Source organism: Diadema antillarum, unplaced genomic scaffold, assembly GCF_040938485.1.
Source record: "Diadema antillarum isolate AM-2024a unplaced genomic scaffold, OU_Dant_1.0 seq00000831_RagTag, whole genome shotgun sequence".
In the NCBI taxonomy this organism is placed as follows: domain Eukaryota; kingdom Metazoa; phylum Echinodermata; class Echinoidea; order Diadematoida; family Diadematidae; genus Diadema; species Diadema antillarum.
In genome coordinates, this window is record NW_027271707.1 from 154358 (window position 1) to 169805 (window position 15448).

The window sequence follows — 15448 nt, forward strand, 5'->3', positions numbered from 1 at the left end:
GTGTACTTGATTACTGGCCGGGTGGTGAAAGCAACGGAGAATGTGTACCACTCATCCCTGCCAACCAGGACTTAAATACCTTTTCTACAACTGGCGGAACTTAATTAGTTCAGAAACTTGGTGTCAACCCCGGTCATCATTATGATGGATTGAAGGGGCGTGGGGGAACGTAGACAAACACAACAATAAAATGATACAGACTCTGAGTTAGAAGAACAGAAAAGGAAATACATTGATTTTGAAAAAGGGGCGTATGTTTTCACGGTTCACATCTGCAGCAAGCACTAAAGATAAGCGTTTCAACAATCACATGATGAATTACACTTCCGACTGTCTGTATCGCATTGCCCTCAGTTTGATTATTATCTTACCGTTAATGGTGCTTGATAGGGTCTTTTTGCTTCTTTTTCTTTCTTTTTTTTCCAGAAATATCGCTTCATTCATTTATTTATTCATTCATTTTCTGTTTCAATTTCCAGCAGAAACATAATATTTTACAGACGTTGAATGCATAAATTACGTTAAATTTTACAAGAAAAGAAATGTTTAAGTTTGCAAAATAAATGTATCTGAGGGTCTCTGAAGGTCTCGGCCAGAAATGCATATGGCTGACGGCTTACTTACTTTTGTATTCATATTCCTGTTTATTTTGCAAGGAAGAGCAGAGGGTACAGTTGCTGTAGAAAGTGACTTCGACTGACCGGGGAACAAAAGGCTGGCAACATGCAGACTGACAGTCCATCGTTTGGTTCCTTCATTTTATGGCTGCCGAATGAATTTTTCATCAGATTATCTTTTATTTAAAGACTGTAAATTCTTTCCAACTTCTTACATCTACATCTACAAGATGTGGTGAACTGATGTAAAGTTAGTGAATTGGCAATGAACATATGTATATATATATATATATATATATATATATATATATATATGTTTGCAAAAACCGATAAGTCCACATTTGCCAAATGGAGATATTTGCGATTAAAGGTCAAGAAAAATAAGGAGAATAATAAGAACATTTTTGCTTCTTTTGACCATAACTTCAAAAATGTACCTTTATATGTAGTGACCAATATATAACTTAAAAGGTATTATTTTGTACTTTATGACAGAGACCGTACTTCAAAATCTCCAAAAATGAACTTTTCGGTTTTTGCAAACAAACTCTTTATATATATATATATATATATATATATATATATATATATTATAACTATTGTTATTAGAGAAAAAGACAGATCTGTGCATAGTCAGTCTGACTTAAGATGGAGGCTAACTGTACTTTTCCTCAAATTATCTTAAAAAAAGGACTGAAAATTCGCTGTAACCCCCTATTATAATGACTACATGAAAAGGAAATAGTATGGAAAGCACCGTCATGAAGATATGGGCAATTATGTTGGACAGTGACAGGCATCTAGAAGACGTGGTGAATACTTGATGTAAAGTGTAAGTGAATTGACAATAAACATACAAAAATAATCATATTAGAATTGAAGGGAAAAAAAAAGAAGTGGATATTCTTATAGGAGACATGACAATATTGTATTAACGAAGTGGATGGCATGTAAATATTGATAAACGTTTAAATTGGAAAATGATACCATACTGCTTGAAATAGCCAATGCAAATATGACCAAAAAAAGTTGTTATTTTGTGTAGAATGAGAAATGTTGTGCCAGTGGCTACAGCGGTTTTATTGTATAAAGCGTTATTGCAATCATATATTTCAAAATATGGAGTTGAAATGAGGAAATATGATATGAATCCGTTTTAAAGTGTCTGTTTTATTGGTCAAGATATTGCAGTGCTAAACTTACCATTGTATAACATGTCTGATTACATCAAAGCCAGTATTTCAGAGACCGCAAATTCTGCACTTTTTCAAGGTACACAGGCTTTGTGTATACTACCTCATGTTCAATTTAGTAAAGGATATACAATGTACTTCATTTGTCATTCCTCTCGCAAAGGTTATAGTACTTGCAAAATGAAAAGTAAGAAACAGCCAATATCTCCAGAAAGTTTAAACGAACTATAATGGGAGATTTCATCTGTCTTTCGTTGGTGCATCGCTCGTTTGACTGAGTTGTCAATCCCGCAATACATCTTGAATGATTCTTTCCGTAAGAATTCAAAATAATTTATCATGTTGTGTGCTAATACACCCAATCATTACATAATAATTCATTCATTTCTGTTTTTTCCAATTCAGAAACATAATATACTATTATGAAACGCCACAGAGAAAAAAAAAATCATAATTATATGAATGTTGATTCATCATAAACAAAATTTATAAGTGTTCCAGCATGCATAACATCAATTGTGAAAATGCTAGAAATGGGAAAGTGATGCCTGTTTGATAGGGTAAATCCCCCCCCCCCAAACATGATAATGAGAATATCATGGTTGATATGCTTTTCATTGACATCATATGCGTAATCATAAAACCCAATAACACGAATTGAAAAGAATAAAAGCCTAACTATCCTTTCATACGCAAATGAAGAGCTTGTTCGCAAAAACCGACAAGTCCATTTGCGAAATGGAGATATTTGCGATTAAAGGTCAAGAGAAATAAAGAGAACATTAAGAAAATGTTTGCTTCTTTTGACCATAACTTCAAAAATGTACCTGTATATGTAGTGACTAATATTTCATTTAAAAGGTATTAATTTGTACTTTATGACAGAGACCGTACTTCGAAATCTTCAAAAATGGACCTATCGGTTTTTGCGAACAAACTCTTCAAATACTCTAGACAAACCACAACACTATGCAGATAAGAAGAATGTTAGTTCTGCAACGTATCAGACCTGATTAGCACATGTGGAATTTTCAGATGTATTAAAAAAAATAATCAAGAGGAGAAATAAAGCCCTATCAATGTCCATGGCAGACAGAAAAATCTGTCTCTTCGGAGGAGTTTTTTAAAATCATTTTTCTTTCTTTCTTTCTTTTTATATTTACGGCTCTCCTCCGTATCCAGGAGAGGATTCCGTGAGGCCAGATGTAGAGTCTCCGCGAACATATCCCCAACGACAAGATACAGACCGATCTTTCAGTCAATGTCCAAGGCAACATGATAATGCAATAATTGCAGGCAGTTTGTACATTGGATACTCAAGACGTTGAATAGCCAGAAGGTTACTGCACGCTTAAAAGAGTTTACAGCATTCTACAACCTACCTTAAAATCTCCACCATTATATACAGCAAGATACGAGGGTGCGTGTTCTCCTTGAAAACTAGTCCACTTGGACACATTTTGAAAAAGGTTGACGTACCTTGCTGAGAATCTGTCATAGCGTTGAATAAGAGGTTGTTTAAGTGATTCCTCATTTCTTATAATCATATTCTAGATACAAACATCATGGTTGTCGATTTATCCAGCTGATTTTGTCCCCGTCGGATCAGCGCTAGTAAAGTAAAATAACATTCTCTCTGTTTTTCATGCGTCCAAACGAAACTCAACGTAAAAGTATACAATTCAAATATAATACATTTTGCCCATGCAGCATGGATTGCGGCGTGACTCTTCATAGAGGGAAAATGACTTACGTTTCACACACACACACACAAAATCAACGATACTGTCTAGTAGTCCCGATACTTTAATTCATTGATTATTCGTACTACGGCTGAGTGCAAGTATTTTTACCCGTGTTTAAATAAATAAAACAAAACAAAACAAACAAAACTGTTAAAGGCACAATTTACCACTTGCAGAAGAAACAAAACCCCAGCATTAGTGCTTTAAAATAGTTCTAAAATGTGAGTTAGGGATAGAAACAACCACTGTAAAAATTTGAATCCGTATAATCGAGATTAAGTATTGTTAAATACACAAAATGTGAACAATGGTTATAATAAAAATGCTTCCAGACTAACCCGTCTACAGTTACGGTTTAATGAGAAAAATATTGATATCTCCTCATATTTGAGGCTTTATTGCAAAAAATCTATACAGTAGGATATTTTGTGATACAACAGGCCTACAGATATGCATCATATGTGATATCTTGAACATTTTTAAATCACTGCCTCCAAAGGTAAACAAGACCATTAAAATGATATGTATCACCTCATTCTCATTGGCGCTCGATTTCTTTAAAAAAACCCTTCTTTTCGTTTAATCACGTGAATTAATGTTACTTGGGTCTTGATTAATCTAAAAAAGAAAAGTCACCAGCAAACAACAACTTCTGATCATACTTAATGTGGGTTTCATAGTATTTTCTTGCTTTAAAACTTTGATTGCTTTTCAATGCGTGTCCTAAATAAAATTTAGGGTCAAATTGTATCTTCCTTTCTTCCACACGACCTTGAGAAAGGTAACATCTTGGGTGGCACAGAACGGTCATATGGTTTAGGTTAGTATAAGACAAGCGTTATCAAATTGGATGTCATTGATCATTTTGTTTTCTCATTTATGACTGTAACACAAATTTGATCACGCGTTGATAAAGAATTATATGGTTTGGTATTTGAGACATTTTCCTCCTCGCAAACAAGGAAAGGAAAATATTGATCCGTTGCTAATAATTATCGTAGATATCAAGCACATCAAATTTATGAGGCCACGCATATTTTCTGTGTTCCTATAAAATACTAAAATTTTGTTACTTTTTACGACTATTATTCTAGCAGACGTTAATAGTCATAAACACACGCAGGAACAAGGTGTTAAAACTTCCTGGACTCGGATGAGAATTGCAATCCAAGTCTGGATTTCTTTTAGACTTCTTGTAAGTTTTGAAGACTTTATTAGACGCTATATAGATGACGAAAGATGACGATATAAGCATAACAACTTTTGCAAACATCTTTACAAAACGGTTGATGACCCTTCATAGCAGACCCTAAACGTTTAAAGTTTTTTAACTGATATCAAGTTTTCTCGTCGTAAATCCCATGAGTATAATAATCACTTCAGAAGGTTTGAAGAGGTTGATATTCCAATGACAACTATAAAAACATTCGATAGGGTGCACCTGCAGATCACACAATGTTCGCTAAAAGATGACAACATGAATGTTGACCTACGAAAGAAATGTTAAATAACATCATCATCGTCATCATCATCATCTCTCTCTCTCTCTCTCTCTCTCTCTCTCTCTCTCGCTATGAAGAGTTTGTTCGCAAATGACGTCCAAATGTCCAAAAAAAATATATAAATAATTCATATATTTCAAAATTCATATATTTTTTGGACATATGATGTTATTCTGATGATGATTTGAGGTTAGATTGGCCATTTGTATTGAATTGAATGATTGATTTGTGTATATAAAGGAAATGATTTAGAAGATTGGTAATATATGAAATTGCATTATATATTATATGACACATCAGGTTATTCATATAATAATTATTCTGTTGGTAGGTCCTGACGAAGGCCTATTGACGGGCCGAAAGCTTGACAAATAAAAGGGAGACTAAGATCGAGAGCAACGTCCCGCCTCAGTCCAATTTCTTTATATATATATATATATATATATATATATATATATATATACATATATTTATTTATTTATATTTATATTTATATCGGCTGAGTGAACCTGAATCTTGCATGGGCACTTAAGGGAAACCAAACCCCCAAGAAAAATGTGGATTGAGTGGAAGCAGCAACATAAGTAGAACACAATCATCAGTGAAAGTTTGAGGAAGTTCGGGCAATCAATGCCAAAGTTATGAAATTTTCAAAGCTTCCGTGTTGGAACCGCTGGATGAGGAGACTACTAGAGGTTATGACGTCATGTGTGGACAACAATATAAAGAAAAAATAGAAAGGGAATTCCACACACACACACACACACACACACACACACACACAATCATTTCTAATGAAAATTACACATTCCATCAACTTGATGCTGACATAATGTTAAGGGTAGCAATATGGTTACAATTTCAATTTTTCAATTTCAATTTATTTTCATACTTCTCAATGAAGGAATGTACATCAAATATAATAAAAACATAGTGAATCATAATATCCGGCTTGGATGTACAGTAAATTAATGTAAGAATATAAAACATATAGTGGTCAATCATCGTACGTTATAACGCTAAAAAAATACGACGGAACCTACTTAAAAGCGAGCTTGTTAAGCGTAGGTCCCAAATTCTGAACAGAGTGTAAAGATGAGGAGCACGGATGCAACGTAGGACCAAAATAAAGAGAAACAAAAATGAAAGGCAAAAATACCTGGTGCACTAACAGAATCTTCTCAATACATTAATAGTGATATACAGACAACCACATTCTGCAGATGTAAGAACAGTTGATTTAACAATTTTGACAATAGTGTAGTAGTATGATTTGAATAATGGTGAAAAGAGAACAACTCGACATGCGAGTCCTCGGAGGAGATACGGGAAACCTAAAGAGTGAACATACAAGTACTAACATTCAAAGAAAATTTGGAATTAATTAGAATTACCAGCCAGTATAGCACTGAGGGTAATACAACAAGCCAGCTGTTCATGCGTTCCGAAGTCTTATAGGGTACCAAAAGGGGTACTGGTGTGAAGGAATTTAAGAGCGCAAACAGAGAGGCTTAACTGATTTGAATAACAACAGCCAACACAGCAGGAAAAGGCACATAAACAAGAAAGAAGGAAATTTCAATGGACTTACGCAATGTAATTATTCAATAAATTATGTCTTAATTTGTATTTGAAGGTCGACAAAGACAAACAACCTGCGAGTTCTATGGGGAGATCGTTCCAGTACTTCGGCCCTGTATACATAATTGGTTTTTTTTTTCTCGCAAAAATGGTTACAGCTCGTTATTCCGAAGGTTCGTTATTCCGAATTTCATTTTCGGATTAACAAATCTTCGGAATAACGAACCTTCGGAATAACGCCACACATGTTCGGATTAACGAACCCTTTTTCATTTTCGGATTAACGAACCTCTAAGGTTAGGTATAGGGAATTTGTGTGTTTCGGATTAACGAACCTTCGGAATAGCGAACCTTCGGAATAATGAACAACATCCGCAATTATACCCCCTACTTTCTGAAAGCGACTAGTCAAGGGGCACTGAAAGCGTCCTGAGCAGAAACAATAACAGTAACTCAAGGATACAGTATTACAAATCATGCTTGCCTTGATACACCTGCGAACACAAACATAAATAATTATTGTGACATGCAGTAATCAGAATATCAGTGCTCCGGACCCTTCGTGAGAGCGTGGGTGTCTAATCTAGATTGCGTTGTTGTCATTTGACTTTCATACCGCTGCACCCTCGCCCCCACCCCCATTCCCTGCCCTGCCCCTCTCCCAAGTTCTGGGCCGGCAAAATGACAAGATCATATTTTGCATGACGACACCATTCATTGTGTTCAATGCGTTCATTGAATTTCCATGCAAATTACAACGATATTCACTATAACAAAGTACCGTGCTGATACATAGCATATAGCTGAACATGATGTACTACTTGTGTCAAAAAGACAAACGACAAACTGAAACATACTTTCGACGACTTGTTTCAGCATCACCCGTTAACAACTAGTGGAAATTCCGATACAAGCCCCGTTAGAAGCATAATTTAACATTCTTTCTAAATATCCTAAATGCCAATTAAACCCGACCATTCTATATCATCATGCAGCCTACAAATAAAACGATGTCAAATTTGGCCTTATGTTCGCGCGTAGAAAGCAAAACATTGAGCAGTGTTTTGATTCAAATCGATTGATTCCACATTACCTCAATATATTAGCTGTGTTTAGTAAGGAAAATGCATGAAGTATGTTACTCTTGTGCTTAAAATCAGAATTGTTATTGATGTGAGGTACAGGCTTACAAAGTACTATGTTTTACAAGCTCTTTTGAATGTTGCGTTGACTTGTCGTAGATGGGGTGGTGGCTCTTTACAGTTCGTGAGGATGGACTGTCACAAGTGTATTCAGTATACGAGTTGGCGTTATTCTGCGTGCCTCTCCGTTTTTGTATGACCTTCTGTACAATTATTTTTTTTCAATAGCTTTTACAAAATCTCCAAGTGTAAAGTTATCTAATGAAGTGGTATACGTCCCGTCAAATGAATAGTTTTGAGACCCATCACAGTCAAGTTTTATTGACTTTTAAATCACCAATATTTCAGGATCGCGCATACTGGTATCTTTACCACGATCTACCTGTCATCTTTCACACAGACAGGGCCCTCACGAAACGTAATCTGCCTTAGAAATCAAAGTGTAGAGACAGTCAGTATAAAATAAGATGTGAATCCACTCTCCTGAATCCAAACTGTAGAACAAATCGACTTTGGCGCATAACCATATATACTTCAAATATGTCAAATACTTTTTTAGTGGCGCATCGAAACAGTGCCTGCATCTGAAGGAAATAGGACTATATATTAGTGATTCCATCTCTTGAGCCCTCTTGGTCAAATCAATGGGCGCCATACTGGCAATAATTTAGTATTTCCTACCACAACTGGCTATTATCCAAACAGTTGTCATGATTCTTTTTTTCAATGGATGCACAAACAAATTCAACATTAATATACGCACTTACACTTTCATTGGGTTGACCGAATTGTTTGTCTTTTTAAAATCATTAAAAAATATTTCATCGTGACTATTATATCCCAGACATAACAGCAATCAGCTACACCTCGCTGGAAAGAACACATGTGTCCCATGCACCACAATGTGTTCAAGTGTGTCCGATACTAGCTGTGCGAAAACGCCCGAATTTTAACAGAATGGACTGATGATCAGACACTGCGGTGGGGTTTGTTCACATATTGTTGGTCTGTTTTATATAACACTGTGAATACAGTACTTTATGACTTCGAATTTTAAAAAGAGATTCACTTTCTTGTTTTAAACTGTGTTCATAAATGTATACACTGTGTTTGACATTGTGCTTCACATTGCGGGACACTACGCGTTCTTTCTAGCAGCAGAGCAACATCAACATCAACATCATCATCAACGACAACGACGACGACGACAACAACAACAACAAAACCAAAGAGTATATAAGTTAACGCTTCTATTCTCTTTAAACAACAACATTACGTCTCATCTGAGTGCAAATGCCCATTTGCCCATCCACGAAACTTCTTTGGCGAAAATTAAATCATTTAGAACGTTGAGCTCAACCTTAAATTTTGCCTTTTTAATCCCTCAACGAGGAAATGTATCTATGCTAATAATAATATGCTCCTTTTTGTGTAGACTGGGGATTGAGATGTAACCTAACCTTGGTAAAAATGGTGTGCCATATTTCTTACCTCATATATAATTATGTTAACAGAAACAAAAAGACAAAAAAAAATAACGAAAGCCATATTTACTATGTAAGCATACGCTAGAGCCTTCTAAGGCTCTGGCGTATGCTGCGATAGGGCGCCGAATGCCAAACGGAATAAGAGTCAAACAATCCCTAAAAACATACAAACAAACAAACAAACAAACAAATTCAATAAAGGCATCACGATAGAATTCGCGTCAATTTAGGCCTGATTATGAATTTCCTCACAAAGATCCGTCAAATGTTTTTAAATTTGTCACGAAATTCGCATGAAATCACCAATTACTCGAGAACTGAATCGCATCGCCATTCGTTCTTTCCAAGAACTGTAAGGAACTGGAATTCCCTGTCGTCAGAAATTGTTTAAGCGCCATCTGTAGGATCATTTCGAAACCGTCTAACGCAGGGGCCGCGGAACCGGGGAAGGGGGGGGGGGGGGGCTGCAGCCCCCCCCCCCCTTCCCCCACACACACACACACACTTCTTTGTGGTGAAAAAAAAGAAAGAAAGAAGAAAAGAAAGAAAGAAAGGGAAAAAAATCGGGGGAAAAAATCTTAACATCCATGAATTTGAATTTCCAAAGATTCCGCCCTAACTTAAAGTTTCCGTCTAAGCACCGGCGTAGCAAAAGTGGGGGAGAGGGGCGATGGGGGCTGTCGACCCCTCTTAAGATTCTGAATAATTCTGAGTGCACAAGACTTATCACTTACATTCCGAAAAATCAACAGTTCACTCATGTTCAAGGGAATATCCCTGTTTAATCAAACCTTTCCTCTCTCAGTTCCCCCGATCATTTTTCTTTCGATATTTTCCAAAGGTAATATTCCATCATGCGTATACGAGATATCACAATTCAACTTTAAAAAGGCAAAAGCTCCCTCGTACGGGAAGGGTGGGGATAGCACTCTTCCACGCTTTCTTCCTGTTGCGCCCCCCACATTCTCCCCTCTACCTCATTAGACTTTGTACATCCACACAGATCAGATGCACACGCGGAATAAGAGCTAAATGCCGTGATTTTGCTATGAACACTTCCCTGAAAAACAGGCCCTAATTATTATTTCCATTATTATTTTTTTTGGGGGGGGAGGGGGAGGGGGAGCTAGAAAAAAAATCCAAGTATTGCACCAAAACTTTGCACCAAATCGGTGAATTTCAGGTCTGAAAATTTAAAATCACCTTCATGTGGGAGGAGAAAATATCCCTTATGTACACATCCTCGTGTGCATGCCTTTTCTGTTTGATTGCTTAACAGACAGCGGTCATGAAATAATGTATTCATTGTAAGAATTAATACAAGAAGTTTTTTTTTTAATGCTACCACTTTATAGGCAAATTGTTCAATCATAATCCACATCAAAATACCCTGCTATACCTTAAAGGGGATGGCTAGTAACTGATCAGTGGGAATCAGTGGGAATGCTTGAGGATGATTGTTCCAATCTTTGTGGGATTCATACATTATGTATCTATTGTTGTGTGAAAATTATTTGCTTCAGAATGGTCTCATATTCAAGTAATATGCAGTTTAATTTTCCAGGTTAGCGTTCCTGGTCAGTGGCAGGGCATTAATCTGCACATTACTTGAATATGAAACCGTTCTGAAGCAAATAATTTTCACACAACAGTAGATATATAATAGTACTCTTAAATGAATCCCACAAGGATTGTAACAATCATCCCTCAGCATTCCCACTAATTCCCACTGATCGGTTACTAGCCATCCCCTTTAAACAAGTGGGGCCGTTTCAAGTCGATAAAACACACACACACACACACACACACACACACACACACACACACACAAAACATGCACCAAATTGCACCATTTAAAACATCAAAGTGCAAAAAGTTATCACCGTGGGGGGGGGGGGGGCACCCCCTCCCACACCCTCCTCCCCCCCCCCCCCCCACCCTCTCGCTCCGTCCGTTCGCTCGGGCTCGTTCGCTTGTTCGGGGGGGGGGGGGGGAGGGAGAGTGGGACTTGACCTTGACACCCCCAAAACTAAAAAAAAAAAAAACGTTCCGCGGCCCTCCCCCCGTAACGGTTGATTACAGTGGCTAGTTATTTTCGTCAAATTTTATATGTGCTTGTAATATATTCTGTAAATAAATGTATTGTATTAGGGCCTATAATGTAAAATAGCACAGTCTGCAAGAATCTTCAGTCTATTGAAGGGGGCAGACTTAATCGGAAGAAGAAGAAGAAGAAGAAGAAGAAGAAGAAGAAGAAGAAGAAGAAGAAGAAGAAGAAGAAGAAGAAGAAGAAGAAAATTATCAATCTGTCAGATTTGACTGTCCACTCGCACGAGTACAATGCACTAAGAGTTCTGTGGTACATTATACCATGGACCCTATATTTGGTAGGGTCCATGATTATACTAACAGGTGCTGCATAAATGATTCATGTGTCTCTCGGGAGAGATTTTGCACCACAAGAGGGCGTAGTCCAGAGCGGAGGCATTCTTGTATGTACCAAAGAGCGAGGACCGTGTGCCGCCATGCATGCACACAGCAGTGCAATACACACAGAGACGTAGTAGACACATACAGCTACCAGCAGATCAAAGCGAGATCAACAAACAAACGTGGTTGGACGAGCTATCATTGCTTTACCGTACTATCTGCGCTTAAGTATAAATGTAGACAAAAATCAGTAAACGTTAGGCTAGCTAGCATGCACTTCAGGATTTTCAGAGAACGTGGGTCCATCTCACTCTGAGCCAAAGAGATTCTGGCTCTCTTTGTTGGTCAGCGAGAGCTGAGGGGCCGAGTGTTCTGCCAAAGCCAATGCAATGGCAAGTGTGTAGGCAAGCAAGGCAGTACCGGCGGCAGGCATTTTTCACTAGTTGGGTACAGGTACGTAGTCTATATTTTCTTCATTGATGGAGTGGAGTTAACACCGGGGCGCTACAGTTGCAGTTAGAGTGAGTGTATGATTCGAGTATCGAATGTGATACAAATTTATACGGCATTATTACGAAATTTCTAGGTCCCCACTCGACCACTGCTGTCGTTTCACCGCTATTCATTTCGTCATAGCCGGGGACTTCTTTCATTGTTTCAATTCAACCTCCATACTTTGCACATATAGCAGTGTATAGCATAGGTCTAGTGGAGACGCACTGTTATGCCAGTTCGGGAAACCCACTCACAAGGGGGGCCCCTCCTTATAAGTAACCCGTCCCCCTTATAAGTAACCCCGTCCCCCTTATAAGTAACCCCCGGGGCACCCCTTGTAAGGAGTCTCCACGATTTTTTGTAATGCAACACGAAAATGAAAGGACTGCGGCAATTCGCTTGATTATGTCCATAAAGCTTCACAAGTTTCCTAGTTACTCACGAAATTTGAGCAAAATCGGTTTGAGGCATCATATCTAAAATCATGGATTTAAATGCGATGTCAAACGACCCATGCGAATGCTGAAATGCGAGCGATTACTAGCGTGAGTGTCGCCAGGCGCGGCGGCGCGGCAATGCTTGAGTGCAGACGTGGCGACTCTTGTCGCAGTTAACTCCCTACTGACTTAGACTGTATGTAAATTGCACGTGTAAGATACTTAAACTCAGAGCACTGGCGCCACTCACTGCGACCAGCAGACCGAACACTCCCACAACTCAACTGTGTGAAGGTCACAGAGCTACCATTTACCAAGTCTCACGCATTTTGAGTGAGACTCGAACATATAGGGTCTGTCTCACGATCTCACACAAGACACCCATTTTTCTCATGCATTATTGGGAGCATAACTTAAAGGATTGTAGTGAGAGCTGCAATTGAAGGCATATTTCCCTTTTGTCTTTCAAAATAAGTAAAAAATAGTCACTTAAGTATGCACCAGCTTGCACCATTAAGAGCTAAAAATTGAAAAAGCTCCCTACTGTGGGAGAGCGGACACCCCCCTCCCCTCGCTCAGTCGCTTCGCTCCCTCGCTCACACACATGCTCGCGCGCCGAGATGTGCTGAGTCATGAAAATCTCACTCATAAAAATTTTTTTTCCTATGGAAGGAGCGCTCCGGCCTGGTTCTAAACAGTGTTAGAATTAACGTTAGAATCATTAGTTATTATGGATGAGTTGAACCTCCAAGTGGTTGCGCAAGTGTAGAGGTACGAGGTCTAACAAATTTTTATGCAATCTACGTTATCACTTCACAAATTTCTATTTCTAGTATTCTACAGAAAACTCATTCACTGCAGACTGCCCACTACCGGTACAGCATCCGCATGATGAATAGCTCTTTACTAATGTTAGAACCTAATTTTACATGTAGTGTATAAACTTGGTTAACTCAATAACTGATTGAATCTAGATTTTATATCACTACCAGTATATTAGCTGGCAACCAGGGCTAAAGCCAAGTAAGGGCATGATTGTACCTTCAAAAGAAAAAGAAAATGAAAAGGATAAGAAATACCTTCTAGTGCAGTACCGGTAGGTACTAATTTAGTATCGGTAGGCCTACTACCGGTGATAAATTTACTCCAAGTAGTAAATAATTGGTCCATACTTCAACTTGAGAGTAAGGTATTTGCTTCATTCTGTCAGTCAGTAACTTGTAAGTTGTAGCCTCTTTTGTGACTTACAGTTTGCCAACTGTTGATTATGTGCATGCCATGCTCATAAAACATGTCATCAAACAAAAGATACATTTTCTTCTCTCTTTTGTTTAACCAAATATAGCAGGAGTTCATACACAAGTTGTACACTACACGTACGTAATACTTCGTACCTGATTGGAACCAAAAGTTCTTGCACTTCCAGATATTTGCTGGAAAGTTTCCATCTAAAAGCTGCAGCACTCGAGTAGCAGAGTGAACATAGGTATGGAGGATAGTGACGAAGAAGTAGCTGTATACGATGTTGTTGATGTGGACAACATCGGACCTTGTGTTACGAGTGCAGTAAGAGCTTTCCGACAATATTGTGGAGCAATCGGGGCAGATTTCATATCAGCCGAGACGGATATGACAGAGGAAGATCTTTGCAACATTCTGGTGGCATTTTACCGCGACGTGCGCAGAAAGAACGGAGAACTCTATGCAAAGGGCTCGTTATTGACTCTGCGTCAGAGCTTGAAGAGACATTTTGAAAGAGTCCGTGGCATGAATATCATTGCAGATGAACAGTTTAGAAGTGCCAATGAATCTTTCCAGGCAACGGTGCAGGATCTTGAGGCTGCAGGTAGCGGCACTCCAGTTCTGAAGCGTCCCATACCTCTGGAGGATGTTGAAAAGCTTCAGGAGGTCTTGACCCAAGATATGGACAACCCTAAGGGCTTACAGAATAAGGTGTTTTTTGATGTACTGCTCCACCTGTCCTTGGGCACGCAAGGGAGGGAAAACCTGCGATTCGTCACCAAGTCAGACTTTGCTGTTGGTGTACATCCAGTGAGTGGACGGATATTTGTCTATTACGTAAATTCTCGTCGCGAAATTCTTCGTGCAGGCAAGTCAAAGATGTATCAGACACACCGCCCTGATTGTCCAGTAGCCTCGTACCTTGCTTATACATCACATTTGCACCCGTCCACTGATGCATTCTTCCAGCGTCCAAAGTCGGTCATCTCCTGTGATGAAATGGTGTGGTACGAAACTGCCACCGTGGGTCGGACTGCTCTGGCGATGAAAATGCAAACCATTTCCAGCGCGGCTGGGATCTCAAGGACCTACTCCAATCACAACCTGCGTGCCACATGCCTCAGTGACTTCCAAGAGCCGAACTGTGATGGAGAAGATACTGGTGTTGTTGGACAGAAAGCTGAGCGTGCATTCAGAACTATACGTCCTGTTCCTGCTGACAGCAGCAACACGTCCAGGCAGATGGCTGGAGGAAAGAAAAGGAAAAGAAGTGCCTCTCTGCACCAAGTCTCAGCGGGTGACACGCAAGATCCTACACTTTTCCATGATGAGCTATCTCCACCGCAAACAGTGTCAGAATCCAGTGAAGAATACTTGAAAGGTACCTCTGGACATGGCGCTAGTGAAAGCCCTGCCAGTAGCAGAGGAGGGCATGCATATGAAACCAGTTTGAGCTCTCCTAGTCCTAGTGGAACGATCAGCACTGTGATCCCCATGGATATATCTGGCAGGCAGAGGATATCCGACGCAGTGGCCGTGAATGATACTTCTACTTCGGTTTGTACAACCAATGGCTC

General features: G+C 38.9%; 1 protein-coding gene across 1 annotated transcript in view; it reads right to left on the reverse strand.

Moving 5' to 3' along the window:
* LOC139740072 (uncharacterized) overlaps nt 1-12130 on the reverse strand; it is a 28526-nt gene extending 16396 nt beyond the window's left edge. Inside the window, exon 1 of the mRNA XM_071650661.1 lies at nt 12009-12130. Within this exon, the coding sequence (XP_071506762.1) occupies nt 12009-12130 (122 nt within the window). The remainder of the gene's footprint in view (nt 1-12008) is intronic.
* Between the last annotated feature and the right edge of the window lie 3318 nt (nt 12131-15448).